This window comes from Lissotriton vulgaris, chromosome 1_1 (genome assembly GCF_964263255.1).
Source record: "Lissotriton vulgaris chromosome 1_1, aLisVul1.2, whole genome shotgun sequence".
Classification (NCBI taxonomy): domain Eukaryota; kingdom Metazoa; phylum Chordata; class Amphibia; order Caudata; family Salamandridae; genus Lissotriton; species Lissotriton vulgaris.
Window position 1 is genome coordinate 2,037,891,964 of NC_141685.1, and position 19,693 is coordinate 2,037,911,656.

The 19,693-nt window shown below is 44.9% G+C and overlaps 1 protein-coding gene across 2 annotated transcripts in view; it reads left to right on the plus strand.

The window, feature by feature from the left end:
• SOX5 (SRY-box transcription factor 5) overlaps nt 1–19,693 on the plus strand; it is a 441,228-nt gene that overhangs the window by 102,919 nt on the left and 318,616 nt on the right. For both annotated transcript variants that reach the window (XM_086920362.1, XM_086920351.1), the window contains exon 3: nt 15,209–15,422. In XM_086920362.1, coding sequence (XP_086776488.1) covers nt 15,209–15,422 — 214 coding nt within the window. The remainder of the gene's footprint in view (nt 1–15,208; nt 15,423–19,693) is intronic.

Genomic DNA, 19,693 nt, shown 5'->3' on the forward strand with positions numbered 1-19,693 from the left:
CTCTACCCCCACATTCTCCGGCCTACGCCCTCAATACTACTTCCCCAGGGGCTGTGCTCTTATGGCAATTTTTTGGTGCCTAGGCAGGAATTTACCCAAAGGCCTACCGGATGCGGAGCTTCTCTACCCCCGCCACCTATTAGCGCCCTTTAGACCGGGAATGAGCCCGCGGGATCTCTTGTGAAGACAGGCTCCTAAAAGAATTTACTAATTGCGGCTGAAAACAATCTATATGTCAGAGTAATGACATGCAAACAGTTTTACGATCAAAAGGTGAAGGTATTCTATAAAAGTACAGCCAACTGCCGGGACATTGTCGCCCACAATACCATGCCTCGGATCTGAACCGAGGTTGCTGCGACAAACCTTGGTTGAGCTCTTTCACAACATCCTTGTCTACTATCACTTCATCTTAGCTTTTTGTGCTGTACGTCACAGCTTATTTCTAAAAGCTTTGAGTCAGAGGGATCTGGAAGCAGGCAAAAGGGGAACACAACAGGTGTACGTACATGAATTCAAGCAGTGCACCACACAATATGACAATGAATGGTTGGAACCAATAATCTGCTGTGAATGACTATGTGTGAAATAAGAGTAGGTGCCAGGACCCTCGTCAGAATGCCACTGCAGCTTGCACCACCCATTACTTCTGCCAGTGCTACCAATGACACCGCAAACACAATTACCCACCCTGACACTCCCTCAAGTGTGACAATTGAGACTATTTCTGGACCTCAAAGTTACAACAATTGCTTAGACTGCAGGTGTTAGTTATTTTTTCGTATATTGACTGAATCAGTGACTGTTGTCCTGATCTCTCCCTTTCGATAGTCCGCACAAAGCTGTGGGAGACTGCTGTAAGTCGGTGTTGACAATTGTCGGTGCCAAGCTCCGCTAACCACTGGCTCCAATTAAGCACTGGAATAAATAATACTTGGGAAATAGGAGTGACATTTGTCTTCTTTGTTGGGGCCCTCCTGATACAGGTTGAATGTTAGATCCATATGAATCACTAGTAGATCATACCCAACGATGGGTGTAATTGGAACAAACGTAACCCACTCTGCTAGATCGGGCATCTATTTCTGAAAGGATAACTATGTGATAAGTAATTAACTTTCTACCACATGTACCAAAATAAAAGGATTCCCTTCTGTGATGATCGCCTTATCAGTGTGGGCTTGCAGGGAGGTGTTCCAAATATGGGACCATGCATGGTGTCTGTAGCATTCTGTGATGATGCACATATCACTGGGGTGTTGAGAGAAGAGAGGGAAAAGGAGGAAGAGGATGTGTTGATGGTGTCTGCTGCTGCAATGTATTCCGGCATGGAAATAGCGAGGTACTCTTCCGGGGCCATGTCTTGGTCCCCCTACCTTGCAGTATAGTAATATTTAGACAAAACAATCCCCGGACATAAAGCCTGTTCTTTTCCACAGAGAGGTCTGCCCCAATGACCTTAAACAATTCTCAAAAAGACTGTTTTAGGTACCATTTCCTTTAATGGAATGTGGGTGATGTGAGTGTGTATATTCTGGGCATTTTGCAGAGCAATGTTGTATTTACCTTTCATGCAGCATCCATAACAGGAAGTTAGATAAAATGAGTCCTTACATATGAGAAAACAGGGTAATGCCCCCGATATTCTTTGCAGCAGTATCAGCAAGTCGGCGCTGTGTGACAACAGTAAAAGACACATCTGTGGATGTAAACACATTTAGAAATTGGACGAGTGTGCCCGTGCACCATCAGCGACCTGGCCAAAAAAATGGGCATGACAAAACTGCTCCACACAAGGGTCCCCACCAATACGTCTGGCTCAGGGCCCCCAAAATCCTTACGATGTTCCTGCCAAGACATATCTCGATTCGTCGCTGCGCCCGCTGTTGCCTTGATTCATGCTAAGCTGCTGGCATTAAGGAAAACCTACACAGGGAACAGGGATTGGTAAATCCTTGGACAACTTTATATTCCGGACGCTATTTGAGCAGAAGCCCCCGTCAGCCATCTTTACATTGTCATGAGATACGACTACAGGTTCATGTATGTATAGTGATGTAACAAAATTTCAGGGATAGCGGAAGTGACGTCAAACATGCTTTGCCACCTAGTGACACCATATGGGGAAGTCAGTTTTCCTCTCGCTTCACTGCTCTGTTGCGATGCCAAGAACTTCTTAGGGAGGAGCTGAAAGTGTTAAAAATGTAAACTACGCTCTGGTGCCCAGTCAGTTTGTAGTGGCCCATGGCACTAAATCGCAAGCCCTCGCCAGCTTTAATTTGCATCCATAGAGTTTGGTCCCCAGAAGGTAAAAGTATGAATATCTAGCAGTGACCAGGCCAAAGCTGGTTAATGATGCATGCGTCCTGACCGGAAGGAGTGCAATATATTTCGGCTGATGTTATGTTATGTTATGTTATTGCTATTTGTTGTGCGCACAGCTACTCCAGCTAAGGAGCGTCCTGGCACATTGACAAGGAGGAGCATAACACAACAGGAACAAGCAGAAACTAGAAGGAACCATTTAAATTTAATAATACAGCAAAACAGGCAGAGACTAAAAGGGGCAGCTAAAACAGAAAGGTTTTTATGGCTTTCCGGAAAGCCATGAGATCCTCCAGCAGACGAATTTCAACCGGAAGAGAGTTCCAAGTTGATGCAGCTTTTACGCTGAAGGAGCGTCCCCCCATTCGGCTGAGCCGATATCTAGGAACTACAGCAAAGGCCTGGCCTTGGGAGCGGAGGGTGCGTGTGGGGACGTAAAAAGAAAGGAAGCTGGACATGATTTCAGGGCCTATACCTCTCAAAATCTTAAAGGTCAAACAGAGGACCTTAAAGAGAATGCGCTTCCTCACTGGGAGCCAGTGTAAGGAGCGAAGGACACTCGCCACCGGGCAAAATCTGGGCAGGCCGACAATCGCTCTGGCCGCAGCATTTTGTACCCGTTGCAGGCGAGTAAGCTTAGCCTGATTGGCCCCAACTAGAAGAGAGCTAGCGTAATCTAGGCGAGAGATGATAGGGGCCTGGATTACCAGTTGTCTGGTTGGGGCGTCGAAATATTTGAGGACAGGTCTTAAGCCTCTCAACAGACCAAAACAGCAGGCAGCTGTTTTTTTAGTGTGTCCTACAAAGGTAAGACCAGCGTCCAGCCAGACTCCCAGATTTTTCAACTCTGACACCGGAGTCGGGGTTGGTCCCAACTCTGGTGGCCACCATTGGTCACCCCATAGTTCCACTCTCCTTCCGACAATCATAACCTCTGTCTTAGTGGCATTGAGCTGGAGACAGTTCCCCGTCAACCAGCTAGCCACCGCCTTCAGTCCATCCTGAAACCTGGGGGCATCTTGTTCCGCATCCCCGCTGAGAGTAACCGCCAGCTGTGTGTCGTCGGCATATGAGACCAAAGTTAGGCCCCACTGCCTGTCGACCTATCGGCTAATTGTGCACCATTTAGAACTACCAACTTATTTTTCCGATGTTTTATTTAGCCCGAACTTGACCCGAATTTATCAGAGCGCTTTCCATGACCACCTGTTGCGTTACAGACTGACATGTTTATTTTTGATATTTCTCTATTTTGCTAGGCACGAGGAGATGAGTGGATTGATACATTGATTTGCATAGAATCACCAAATGTTGAGAGTCCCTGTTGAGACTCGCACCCGCTTCCCCAGCGTCGAGGATGACCACTCTAGCCGTAAGGCCACATCGTAGTTAGCTGAGGGTGCCCAAGCTGACTACTGCTAAGTGGTGAAACTGTGACTCGTGAGTCTCACACACACTCCTCAATAAGCACTCAACACCCTTTGCAACCTAACAACGCTATCAGCTGGTGCTGTGCATATGCACAATTGTAATATTTTTGCCAAGTTATCATGTTATTATTTCACCCATTGGTGATTTCCAACACCGCGCCTCAGAGATGAAGCTCCTATTTACCAGCAACAATGTTGTAATTCCTCCTCTTCAACATACCCCGTAGAGCAGAAGGGTGAGTAATACCGGGGCGCGAAATTACTGATGTTTGATGAAAAGCGAGAGGAACAAAGCATTAGACTCTATGTCTTTGGACAACATCTCTTCTCACCTTTAGCTGCCATTAGGTCTTTAATTTCCCTGTCTGTCAGAATTAATGTCCGGGCTCCTGACACTAGCCAAGAAATCACAGCCTTCTTGAAACTACAGCCTTCTTTAGCACAGTGTGGCTCTCCAATGCTCTGGCTGGGACCATGCCCAAACCCTTACCTTGGCTGTGCACTCCTCCAGTCTGCCCAAGCACCTCCACAGTCAGAGCCACTCCCACCAGCTAATCCAGTGGGTCGAGTGAGTCGGTACTCTAACCCGAGTGGCTCCCGGCTGCGGTGCAGTGCAGGCCTACCAGGGGTGTAATAAACGAGTGTCTGCTTTTCCTTCCGCTGAAAAAAGGCGCTTCTCGAACTGCCTCCCAATGAGCCCCCATGTCCTCCTTAGACCTGTCAAAAGAAAAAAAGAAACCGGAGCTTCTTGAAGTCCTCTGGCGTGTGGGCAGGCTAGGCGGTGTGTGCTGGAGCGGAGCAGCAAGGAAAAAAGCTTACCTCCGTGGCTCCTTTTATTGAACCTATGCTACCAGAAAAAAACTGACAAGAGCATGTCCCAGAAAGATCCGGGACACATTTTTCTCCTCTGCGTTTGCCCCGGAAGTGCTTAGAGCGCTTCCGGGGCCTGGTTGCCAATGGGGGTGAGCAGGAGGCGGGTGCTGAGTATGACCTCCAGCGCTGGCCCCTGCCCCCGTCGAGGAAGTGTCCTGGGGACTGGGACAACCGCCATATTGGTGGTGTTACCGAGTTCCCGGTGGCGCCTTGGAACAAGCATCCTCTGGGTGGAGGGTAATGGGCAGTGGAGAAAAACTTAAAATCAACTTGGAGCCTGCCATCAAGTGCCATGTAAATGTGCTGGCTTCCATGTCAGTCTATTGGAACTCTGTCTGTTCTCTAGAACCACGGGATCTGCATGGAGAGGAAGTTTGTCTCCATTTAAGCACCCCTAGCATTTCCACCTAGCAAGCGAATGAACAGGCTCTTACAGAAACGTCTGGCTATTTCTTTCTGTTTGAAACAAGATTGAGACAACAAGACTCCAATGTAATGGAGTTGGCCTAATGGCTAGGGCGGTCGACTTCGAATCTGGGCAACTGGGTTCGAGCCTCGGCAATGATGCTGAACATCCTGTGATTCTGGGCAAATCACTTAACCTCCTGTGCCTAACAAAAAATGAATGTGTCCACATGTAATCCAACCAGTGCATTGTAAAGCGCTCTGATACTCGATTCGGGTCAAGTTTGCGCTATAAAAAACACTGTGAAAAAAAATAATTAAAAAATAGACTTGCGGGAGTACACCAAAATACATCCCGAATAAACTTTAATTGTTCCAACCAAGCACAAGTGCTTCAACAGCTCATCCGTGATATGAAGCGCTATTTAACTTTAACTAAAAACAATAATTGAAAATCCATTTGCTATAGGTAAATGAAGCGAGACAATCCGATTTCCAGGATCCCAAAGGTTTCTAGTGTAATTGTAGAATTTTTACAATTATATTTTCCATGAAAACAGAAACCGCCTATGAAGCACTGTCCATTGCTCAGCAGCTTGATTTTTCCTGTCAATCAGAAAGGCGACAAGTGAACTAGATTAGGTAAAGCTTTCCAAGATTAACAAAGGAAGATTATTCACGTGATCCCGAGAAGCCGGAAGCTTATTCTACCATTGAACTGGAGAAGAAATACCCATTACCGGCTGCATGCTGACCAGGGAGAAAGAGTTGATCCTAGAAGTCACATATTGTTGAAACCAAAATAAAAATATTTGGGCCAATTCGGATTCAGAGTGTCTCCTTTGATGGGAACTCGAGCAGTATTTTTCTGGATTTCTGAACTGAAGCAGGCGAGTGGAAATCTAGAACTCCCTCTTTTACTGGTGAGTACTAGCACTGTTCGGTCAAAGGAAGGGCTTGCTTTTATCATGGGGAAAGTGAAAATCTGGCTTGGGAATTGCAGAGGGATAGCTATCCTGCAGGGGACACTCTTTCCGTTCAATAATTGGCAGAAGTGAGTAGCTCTATGTTGCAAAATAATCATCTGAGTTTATGTGCAGTTGTTGGAACGTTTTCAGTATATTTTGTTTCAGAATGAACATATTTATTTTGTGAATTGTTATATTCTATCCACTTGTGAAGCTCCTTCTGAGTTGTTACATTTTATTTTGTTGTTTGGAGACCAACATGTAACTCTGTTCTAATGACTTGTTACTCAGTCAATGCTTTCCACACGAGGTTTATCTCGGTCATTTATGCCCCCTGCCTAAATGTTTCTGTTATGCATATAATTATGTAGACTCCAATCGAAACTAAACCAGACACATGGAAGACCATTCTTAACATTACATTGTAAGTGTACATTTTCCAGCACGTTGACAGCTCTGCAGATTCACAGGTAGTAATTGTTACTCAGTGGCATGCCTTCTATTATGATGAAAGAGGACCTGCACCACAATCTTTTATCTGTTTTTAGAGACCAGATATTCCATATGCAAGCAGTCTATATTCCCATAAGCCCAATCAATACTGTTGCACTATGAAATGTGCGCTGTAGTACGGAGAAAATCACACACAACACACACACACTATTAATGGCGTGGTGACTGTTACTCCAGTTCCATACCCAAAACCACCAAGCAAGACGGTATTAGTTATTCATTTCTATACCTGGTCCCAAGTATGGTAATCACTGAATGACCTCCGCCCACTGGTAGAACTCTCCAAACATGTCACAGTCATTTATTTTTTTTGTTTTACAATAGGAACCTACCACCCCATCCTCTGTGGATTTGTTTCTGGAAAACAATACTTTGTTGAGTAGGTGCAACTAATTAGTGCATGCTATGCAAAGTTCACCTGCTTTGCTACAACTACTAACCGATTATTGCAGTGAAGGCTTTACAGATCCCCACCAGGCAGTCAGGGCTCTTTAAATAGGATCGGTCGTTAGCCGCCAGTTGAGCGGAGACTCTAACCTCTGCTGAACGGGTGAGCCAGGGAGCCATCCGCCACACTCTGAATGAACCCATGTGAGTGTAGGTTTAACCGTAGCCAAGAATATCAATGGAACCCTGGAGATAGACAAGGTACCTCGAAAGCTGTCAAGGGATTTATGTAATTTCTAAGATTTAGTAGCCCTCTTTATACTTCAATTTCAAGCTTGTTATTATAGCCTGCTATTATTCTTGAACAGTAACAATGCCACTGCACTAAAATTGTGTATTATTTAGGTATTCTTTCAGATTAATATTTATACGGTAAACAAAGATTGCACAGGAAAATTGAAGTCCAGTACTATGCCTCCCTCTATGCACAAACTGCAGAATCTTGTGATCCATTAAACACCCTTACTTCCTTACACATTTGCTGATTGTCAGTGAGCTCCTTATAGCAAGCACCATTCCCATGTAGTTAAAGTTATCCAGAAACCCAAGGGTAACCCAGGTCAGGGCAGCCATTCTTCTCATCAGTACTTCTGTGAAATGGCTTGGTCCATTATTTAATTATGTTTTTATAGTTGTTCCTCTTCAATGTTTAATGTATATTGTGCTGCCATTGTGTGGCATTAACAGTGCACAATAAATAGAGTTTGATGATGATTTTATTGGTCGCAGATGAAAACCGACTCTGACCTAGAGACAATGTAAGCTGATTAACAAATCCGCCTATTGATCAATGGAATGTGGCCATGGCCTTCCCGGCGTACTATAAAAATGCAATGTTTATAACACATTTTGAAGGATGATGTTCTCAAGAATGTATAACGTTGTTTTGCTATTCTAAAAATCTCTGCCAATTTCGTAAGAATTAGGAATAGAGACCCAAGTCAGAAAAGTTGCCTTTTTGATTGTTTTTTAGGTCTCGTTGAGTCAGCGCGCACGCGCTGCTCAGAGAGACTTTAGTAGGTGAGTTTTCGAAGTGCTGCTGGCTGGCGACAAGCTTGCGTTCACACGAGCGTGCACGCACGAACCGCCAGCCTTCAGCGTTCGGGATTCTCCCAGTGGGTGCATCTCCATCAGGCAATATCACGCCCACCTTACATTTCTCTTCCATCTCTGCCTCAACGTGCTTTCTCTTAACACAAACTCAATGTTTGTGTTCCTTTATTTTGAGATGTTTTTAGTATTACTGTTTTGTGACTTAAGGAACATTAAGGAAATGTTACAGTGAAACTGGACAACGTTCACAGTGTTTATTTCTGATCACAGCGGCTGCTTCATGTCCGTTGCACCATTCTGGGAGTCCTTTCGTTGGTGCTTTCATGAGGACATGATGAGGAAGCTGGAAACTTTTGGCACATTCTCTTTAAAAGCACAGCATGTTGGCTACTGGTTAGTTGATTAGACCTATGTTGCGCTTTAGATCTCAAAGCGTGTGGTGGGTGCAACAGTTATAACTCATGAAATATGGATTGCAACTCACAAGGAGGGGGCAGGTTTGAGTGCACATTGGTTGCAATCGAACTTTTAAGATGATGGGCTGTGTGTGTCCATTATCAGCACTCAGTCTTCGCGAAGTAATCTTGTTTTGTTGTTGTGTCAATGCTTTGCTGCACCCATTTGACTTACAACATGCTTTCTCTTTCTCCAAACTTGATGTTTATGTTCCTTTATTTTGAGATGCTTCTAGTATTACTGTCACACACGCAACCACAACCACACACACAACCACAACCACACACAACCAACCACACAGCCAAACACAAACCCACAACTGCACAACCCCTCGCACAACCCCTCGCACAACCCCACGCACAACCACCCAACCACACAACCACACACACAAACACACACACAACCACATAACCACACACACAACCACACACAACCACACACAACCACACACACAACCACAAAACCACACACACACAACCACACACACTCAACCACACACACACACAACCACACACAACAACCTCACACAACCACACAAGCAACCACAAACAAAACAACATACACACACACAACCACGCACACACACAACCACACACACACAACCATAACCACACACACAAGCACAACCACACACAACAACCACAACCACACACACAACCACACACACAACCACCCACAACCATAAACAAAACCACACCCACAACCACACACAACCACACACACACAACCACACACAGACAACCACATACAGACAACCACATCCAACCACATCCAACCACATCCAACCACATCCAACCACACCCAACCACACCCAACCACACCCAACCACACCCAACCACACCCAACCACACCCAACCACACCCACCACCACACCCACAACCACACCCACAACCACACACACAACCACACCCAACCACACCCAACCACACCCAACCACACCCAACCACACCCACAACCACACACAACCACACATACAAACACATACATCCACACACACCACACACACAACCACACACACATACATCCACACACAACCAAATACACAACCACACACACAACCACACACACACACACACTCAACCACGCATAACCAACCACACACACAACCATACCCACACAACCATAACCACCTACACAACCACCTACACAACCACACACACAACCGAACACACAACCACACACACACACTACGACAAACAACCACACACACAAGCACACATAGAACCACACACAACCACCCAACCACACAACCACACACACAAACACACACACAACCACATAACCACACACAACCACACACAACCACACACACAACCACACACACACAACCACACACACTCAACCACACACACACAACCACACACAACAACCTCACACAACCACACAAGCAACCACAAACAAAACAACATACACACACACAACCACGCACACACACAACCACACACACACAACCATAACCACACACACAACAAGCACAACCACACACAACAACCACACACACAACCACACACACAACCACCCACAACAATAAACAAAACCACACCCACAACCACACACAACCACACACACAACCACACACAGACAACCACATACAGACAACCACATCCAACCACATCCAACCACATCCAACCACACCCAACCACACCCAACCACACCCAACCACACCCAACCACACCCAACCACACCCAACCACACCCAACCACACACCCACAACCACACACACAACCACACCCAACCACACCCAACCACACCCAACCACACCCAACCACACCCACAACCACACACAACCACACACACAAACACATACATCCACACACACCACACACACAACCACACACACACACATCCACACACAACCAAATACACAACCACACACAACCACACACACACACTCAACCACGCATAACCAACCACACAACCACACACACAACCATACCCACACAACCATAACCACCCACACAACCACACACACAACCACACACACAACCACACACACAACCGAACACACAACCACACACACACACACACTACGACAAACAACCACACACACAAGCACACATAGAACCACACACAACCACACACACACAACCACACACACATACAACCACACACATATATAACCACACACACACACACATATAACCACACACACACATACAACCACACACACACACACACACAACCACACACACACAACCACACACACACACACACACCCACACACACACACCCACACACACAAATACACACACACCCACAAATACAAACACACACAACCACACACAACCACAAACACAGCACACACAACCACACACAACCACGCACAACCACACTACCACACACACACCCACAACCACACACACCCACAACCACACACACAACCACAACCACACACACAACCACAACCACACTTGCAACCTCACTCGCAACCACACTAACACAACCACACACAACGTCACACACACAACCACACATACACAACTACACACACACAACTACACACACAACCACACACACAACCACACACACAACTACACTCACAGCCACACACACAACCAAACACACAACCACACACACAAACTACGACCCACAATCACACACACAAACATACACAAGCACACAGAGAACCACACACACACAACCACACACACAACCACACACACACACAACCACACACACACACAACCACACACATACACACAACTACACACACATACGACCACACACACATACAACCACACACACAACCACACACACACATACAACCACACACACACATACAACCACACACACATACAACCACACACACACACATACAACCACACACACAACCACACACACACACACACACAACCACACACACACACAACCACACAACCACACACACACACAACCACACACACGCACCCACACCAACCACACACACACATACACACACACAAATACAAACACACACAACCACACACACAACCACAGACACAACCACAAACACAAACACAGCACACACAACCACACACAACCACACTGCCACACACACCCAATACCACAACCACACACACAACCACACACACACAACCACACACACACAACCACACACACACAACCACACTCACACAACCACACACAACCATACTCACACAACCACACACACAACCACACACACAACCACACACAGCCACACCCACAACCACACACACAACCACAGACACTACCACAACACACACACAACCACACAGAACTACACCCAACCACACACACACACACAACCACACACACAACCACACAGAACTACACCCAACCACACACACACACACACACACACACGGCCACTCACTGCCTATCAGCCTCCTCTCAGCCAGGTATCGCGATTGGGATCAGTTTCACTTTCACACGAAGTCGATCAGTTTCACTTTTATGGCCCTGTTCGCCATGAAAGTGTTTGCGTTTCTAGTTTTATTCAGCATTCACTCTTGTTTCTTTGTGCTTGACAATCCAACCTCTACAATATTTAAGCAGCCTGCATGTCTCCTGCACATCTCCTGTCAACCATACCACTCCATGCATTTTCTCCGATCCACATAGCTATCAGTGGTACAGACAAAAATAACCAGGTTTCTTATCCTTCCTTCAAGCAATAACCAGAATACTAAACTGCATTTGTGCCCTAAATAGTTTTAAACAGCAAACAGTTATTCTAATCAGTTTGTTTCACAGAGGTTGTGTCTTAAGAGAAGGGCAGTGGCAATCGCATGGCACTATACACTAGTGAGTTCAAAAGAGTTGTTTAAAAAAAAGTTTTGTCAACAATTGACTCTTTTTTTAAAGATTCTGATTCTTCCAGAAGATAAGTTCTTCACAACACTTTTTTGGCTGTCAGCTGTGAAAAGGAGACCAAAATTGCCCACATTTTTATTATTATGTATCCTTGGTTCAATTCTCGGGTGCCTTTTCAACTTGTTGCTAGTGCATTGCGAATCTTACCGTTACTAATTCAAATTGTGTTACCTTTGGCTTATTTGCAATGCATACGTTATCTCAATAAGTTGCTGTAACAAGCTGCAAGCCCACTATGTAATCCCATTCATTTGCCAATTATTTTCCACATAAGGTTGCAAGACCATACAGTGGAGTTTTCAGGATTTTGAATAGTTTCTTGATTGAAGATGTTACTCTCTCCTGGGCACTCCACTCCTGTACTAAGGTTACAAGTGACTTGGCACCCTCCTTTCAGAGGTTCTTGCATCCACCCAAGTCTGTCCTGGCACTGGTGGGTCCCAGCCTGGCACACTCCAGGTGATGATCTCCGCACCTCCTTCTAGACCCCAGCTCACTACTGTTTGCAGTCTGTCACTCACCCCTCACCTCCCTGGCACTCACCCTTCACCCCTCAGGCCTGGCAGTCACTCTCGCACCTGGCACTCACACTTCTCCCTCTCTGCCACTCAGCATTGACTCTCCGTGACACTCACCTGTCACCTCCCTGACACTCACCCTCGACCCTCCTGGTACTCATACTTCCCCTCCCTGGCACATATCCTTCACCTCCCTGACACTCACCTATTTCACTCCTGGCATTCACTACTCACCCCTTGGCACTCACCCTTCACCTCCATGGCACTAGCCCTTCACCCCCCTGGCTTGGCAGCTACCCTTCACCCCTGGCACTCATGCTTCCCCTTCTCAGCACTCACCCTTCCCCTCCCTGGCACACACCTTTGACCCTCCTGACTCTTACATCTCACCTCCCTGGCACTCAACCTTCATCTCCCTGGCACTCAACCTTCATCCCCCTGACCTGGTACTCAACCTTCACCTACATGGCAATAGCCCTTCACCCCCCCTGGCATGACAGCTACCCCTCACCCCTGGCACTCCTACTTCCCCCCCTTCTCAGCACTCACCCTTCCCCTCCCTGGCACTCACCCTTGACCCTCCTGACTCTTACGTCTCTACTCCCTGGCACTCACTCCTCACCTCTCTGGCACTCCCCTTCACCCCCATGGCCTGACAGTCAACCTTGTCCCTCCTGGCATTCACTCCTCACCTCGCTGCCACTCACCCTTGACCATCCTGGCACTATCCTGGTTTCCCCCAAGAACATAAAATTATAAGCATTGGCATAGCCAATAGGCCTCGCCTTTGGGACCTTATACGTGTTTAGCCATGCAACAGTTGATGTTGTTGCACCAAGGATATTTTGTCCTGCATAACTGAATACTTATTATGTCCCAAATGCGAGACCTATTGGTCATGCCAATCCTTGTTTGATATAGCTACCAAACACAGGCACATCAAGCTACCTCACTGAGGCATGTGCCAGGCAGAAGCGAATTGGCTATATCAGACATCGGCAGCCGAGGGAGCAAATATATCCTTCCCCAGATTAAGCCTTTATGTATGAGAAAAGCTAATTGGCAGTTAAAAATAATGCAATATTTCTTTGACCATCTCTGGTGGGTAAATGTTTGTAATTAAATATTTGTAAACCTCATGTATGAGAGTGATCACCTTGTGATATGCAGTAATAGTTAGAGTTCCAAAAAATCTCTGGCATTTTGTCTTAGTGTAATTGTCACAGCAAAAAAAGGATATCGCTAAATGTCACGAAAAAAACAATTTTCTTTCATTGGTTGGATGGCCACACCACTAGTGTAGGCTGGACCTCTCTCTGTCTGCCTGTCTTCAGGCAGGCACATGAAGTGTCTTTGGCAAATCCAGCTAGAAGGTTTGTAGAAAAACATCTACATATGCTAATTTCCTGCTTCATTTTTCCCCCCAAAAAACCTTGAACATTTTCAACAGGCAAAAGTAATAGGAATGTGTGACATGACTGTGGACACTGAGACACATACACAGATGTTGTTGGTTGAGGGAGAAAGCCCTGGAGATAACCGTGTACTCATTACATAGTGTACCCTGCAGCTTCAGTAATTTTCAGGTACAAAATATTCAGTTGAATCTCAAATGACGACCTCATATCTTAAACCAATTCACTAGTTTATGTCCTGTTTTATAGCATCAACAACATCTTCCTCCTGACATGTGACTAGTTTGGGAATTGGGGTGCTCACTTGTATTCTCCTACTCAGTCTTTACTACCCCAGTGCTCTGAAGACCCGAGTCGCAAAGTTATTTGTGCATGTAACGTGCAAAACAAAAATAAAAGACTCTGTAGATGGAAATGTCCTGCTCCTGAGTCCAGGAGATCAGTGTTAGCTATGCACACTGATTCGACTTAAGAATGATGACTATCAGTTAATATGGAGTTCAATCACTACATACAGGGGTGGAAACGTAGGCGCAGGAAAGGAAAATGAGCCTCCCCCTTCGTCATAGAAGTATAGATAATTAGTTTCTCCATATGCAAAAAAAGATTTTCTCTTGGAGAAAAAAAGTCAAAGTGAAAATATGTCTGAGCGTTTCCACCTCGTGTGCTCCTGTAGGTTTTCTGTGAATGGGAAATTCAACGTGCATGCATGTGCGAGACTGGGACTGTGTTGTGCCAATCACCAAAAATGCGTTCGTCTATGCAACCCACATGAGTCAGTCTACTGTGTGTAAGTTTGTGCACATTTGTGTGACTCTGGGCTGAGGATACCCATTCACTCTCCTTATTTCTGTTATTATGTCTAAAGAGAGCTCTCTTTTTTCAGAATCTTTCGCTGGAACGCTCTAGTATAGTAATATAGTTTTCCGGTGTGATGAACTAACTCTTTTCTAATCATACTTTCCTTTTAGGAAGGTGACGGCAATAAAATGATGCCTTCATTTGTCCTGCACAACCCAGCTACCTCACCCCTGAAGGCAGACGAAGGAGGGCGGCAGAGCAGTGGGGAGTTGGTATCCAACACGGCCATGGGGACTCCTGAAAGGCGCAAAGGCAGCTTGGCGGATGTTGTCGACTCTCTGAAACAGAGAAAAATGGAAGAGCTCATTAAAAGCGAACCAGAAGGTAGGAATGGAGAATCGATCAATAGCATTGACAGCATTACGTCTCTGGGTATTTGTGTTTGGGTTAGGAAGCAAAGTTTCTAGAGTTTCAAGAGTTTCAGGGGTTCTTTGTACATCAAACCTATATTGTCTGTGTTCCAAGCTTTCCCCGTATGCCCTTTCCTATATAGCTCATGTTACACCTCGAAACTGAGTTTGAAACCTCAGAGTAAATCAGCCCTTGGTTAGTTCGGGACATATTGTGGTGGCTCCTTGAAGCCGTGAACTGCTTTGCCATAGTCGGGCAAATGCCAGCAAACAAACCACAGCATTCACAGCTCTCTTTTGAACCTGAGTTCCCCTAATACCCAGCTTTACCATCTATGGGTCAATGCATTCTATGCTTCCTTTAGGTTACCTAAACAAGTTTTACATTTGATCAGCTCTGCGTCTTGTGATGAGCACATCTTGAACTGCTGACTCGATTTCACTTGGTGTTCACTGTCTTCAAATTCCTTTTCTTCTTTATGCTTTTGATTACCAGTGTCCACATGTCTTCAATTTTCATCAGCTCATGCAGTCCTCCTGGCTTATTAGGGAACACGAGTGGCAGTGATAAAGCAGTGGATGCTGACAGTGGGCTTCATGTGAAAACGTCTCCTACGGGTAGTGAGCCCCCAATGGGCTTCTGTGCATCTTTGATAAACACCAACATTGTTTGCAAATACCCTGCCATCCCTCCACACAAGGACACATTTTCTTTGTTTTTGCTTTAGTAAATTGACCCTAAAACAATCCTGGCAAGTGTGTTACCTCCTACAAGTATTGTGAGCTTGAGAAAACAGGAACCTCTCAGACAAGACCAGGATAAAATGACCTGCACTCCAGTACAATACCAGAGACCAGCACCAAGGGAGATCTGGCCTTCGGCCCATCCAGAGGCTGCCGTAACGAAGGTAGTCTTTTTCTCGTCGGATTCACATTTGAGGGTACTTTGTGACCAGCCCCATGATTCGTCTTCCTAAAAGGCAGTCCAAGCTGTGTGCATTTGGCGGGAGGAGGGAAACAAGGGGACAAGGTTGATGAGGAGGAAGAAGAGAGCCAACAATAGGCAAGATGTAAGGACACAGCTTCGAGTGGGAGGCTGTACAAGCTCCAGAGACTCCATTAGCAAAGGTTACAGTCAGACATTAGAATGGTTACAGAGTCTGTGCATTATCTCAGCACTGCTAAAATGAAAATGTACAAACAAAAGATCCGCAGCTCTTTGAAAACGAGAGAGAGAAGGAGAAAGAACCTGAATGTTGGGCTTACAAATGCATGGCATGAAAAATCTTTTCTTGCGCGTAGCCATTGTTCCATTGTTTTTCAAATGCCATTAAAATGAACAGCAGGTTGTGATGAAAATTTCATTAAGCCCTTGTTAAATCATTATGAGTGTGCCATATTCATAGCTTGGCTTTCTCCCCAACAGAATTTCAAGAATAGGAAAGGCAATTTTTTCCCTCTAACAGAAAACTTGCGAGCAAACCTTAAGAAGTTGGAGAGAATGGCTAATGGTGCGCCAGACAAAAAAGAGGCCACGAGGTGAACTCGGATTCAGTTTGCACAAGGGCATTAAAAGAGATTCTTCTTCAACCTGCCCTATTTTCTTGCAGCCATCCGGTGGCTTTGTAATAATAAAAAAAATTGTTGTAAATGTGCATTTGGGCAAATACAACTCAATGAATTGTGAAAAAATTGACTTTCTCACTTCTCTGCTCCCAACATGTTGCAACCTTACTTTTTTTTTTTAACCAAGCAACTAAAATGTTTTAGTGATATCTGCTTGGCAGAAAAGATCACTTCCACGCATGGAGGTATACACGGTGTCCCAGCTTCTGCTAGTTTCAGACACAGCTACTATGTGGCCAATAGCCGGGCTGAAGCGAGGTCAAAATTCAGGAGAGCAACTAGTCTCTGATGTCATATTGCAAATTGATGTTCAGGGAAAATCATTTAAGCAATGTGAATATTATTTTAATATAAATAAGGATGCTAGCTTTCTAAATCACAAGATTCATTTTAATCTTAAATTCTCTCAAGGCAACATTTTTGAATGCCTAGGTTCTGCTTCGTACATAATTTGGAGTTCTTCAGTCTCAATTCTTAACTCGAAAATTGTTTTACAGCACAATGTTTAACGCCCTGAACCAAAGGGGAGGTATGCAGGTTTTGTTCTATTCAACTTTTCTACATTGTTTCATTGTGGATTTGTAGCATTTCTTGCTGAGAGTAAACACTGATAGAGGAGAATACGCACATGCCATTAACACTCGTCCAGTGCGTATAGGCGGGCTTTAGTGAAAATGTCGGGGTCACACTTACAAGTCTCTGTTTCGTTCACCATCATGTAAGATACCGGAGAAAGAATAGAAGAGGCAGCAAAAGAAATAATTTAGTTGTAGATTTCACATAGAAGAAAATGGGAAAGGAGTAAAATGTTTATTATTGGACAAACAAAGGATGACCGTAGAGAAGGCATCACTATGAGAATATACATATTTCAATTAAATTTATCAACAAATAATAAATGGCTTCTTAAAGTTAGCACAATCTGGAGCAAGTTTATGGTTAAAAGTATAGAAAGAATGTTCTATTCAAAATGAAGATTGGCATTTCTGTCCAAAGATTACATACAAATCAACTTGCCAATTGAGGTGGCTGGGGCTTGGCACGAAGACTCGCAACATAATATTGATGAATTGTTGAATAAAGTGGGGTATAGTAGACTCTGTGAGCCATAAAGATTCTTCTAACTAGCGGTTTCCATAATCCCTTTATTGAATTGGGTCCAAGCATAGAGATGCCACAACTTCCTTTCAGTTTGGTGCGTATTTCCAGGGTATCCATTCAGCACAGCACCTCTGTGCTGTCGTACACCAAGAAAAAACCCTCGGTCATTACGAGGTGGAATGCTGATACATTGACAGGCAGGTGAAGAAGACCGGTTGAGCGGGGAGGGTGATTGGTAGAATATGAATGATTTCTTTTCCATTCTGGCAAGTGCTTTTCTAGTCGTGATAGGCTTCATTCATGAAACAGCGGCATCAGTCAACCATGTTTCCTTTAGACAACTGAGAAGTCAACCACCAGTGGTCCCATTAAACGATACAAAGGTGCTGAAAGCCTTGAGGTAAAGAATAGAGTCTAAGAGTTAATGATGTTGTCAATGCAATAACATAGCACCCCAATGAGGGGGAAAAGGTTGTAGGGTCCCTATATAAGCTACAACCTTTTTGTTGCACTGGGAAAAGGTATGACTATTCTCTAATTTACTGGTACCCAAAATATTAACCTTTAAGTGAAAGGGCTGATTTAGCACTTCCCGTCTTTGAAGTTTAGATGTGCCCGTCATACACAGAGACATTATTCTGACTTATGGACTATTTCTATGTTCCATTGTGCCCCGGGGCATATGTAAACTCAGATGACTATGAGAGTTTTCCCTTTGGGAGATCTAGTTTTGGTGGCGATGATATATTAAATGGCAGCTCACTCTGGTTGGTATCCACTATCCAAATATAGTTCACATTTACTTCAGTTGTGCTGCTGCCCTCTTTCCTTATTCCAAGATGTTTGATCATCAAAGACGTAGAAAGACCTCAAACACTTTTGGACATTTCTCTGAACCGAAGGTACAAGCTGGTCTTTTTATAAGAGATAATGTCAGCACAAATGTATACATCTCCATGCAATCCACTGCTGAATAGAACTCAAGGCCACTCGTGTCCATCAGTGGCAAGGCCTTTGCATACGTCCAAGACTGTAGGCTTCAAGGATAGCGTTAATGTCCAAGAATGACCCTGAACAATACACAGGTCTCTGTACCTAATGATTGCTTCCAAAGAAAGCAGCCTGGTGCTCGGAGAGAGATGAATGCATTTCCTGTTCTTGCTTGACGAAAAGTGCATATGCGGGGAGCAGTGGCAGGAATAGTTTGTTGTAGATATGTTCTTCAAAGTTGCCCTTGCTTTATATTTTCATGAGCTGGGTGCTTCCCACGTTTAATCCGCCATTGTCCTCTGCGGATGAAGACATTAGTCATTTGTGCATTGGGCTGGATAGCGAATAATGCACACGATATATGGGCGAGCAGGATCATAGTGCTTTTCTCATCGTTCCATTCTTCAGATAATCCCCATGTAAGCTTCTAATTATCAGGCCCCTAAGACATAAACTCACTACTAAAGTCACTGAGCGTACTTTCTAATGACTCGTTAGTCTCTTCTAACTTGACTAGTTTCAAAGGAG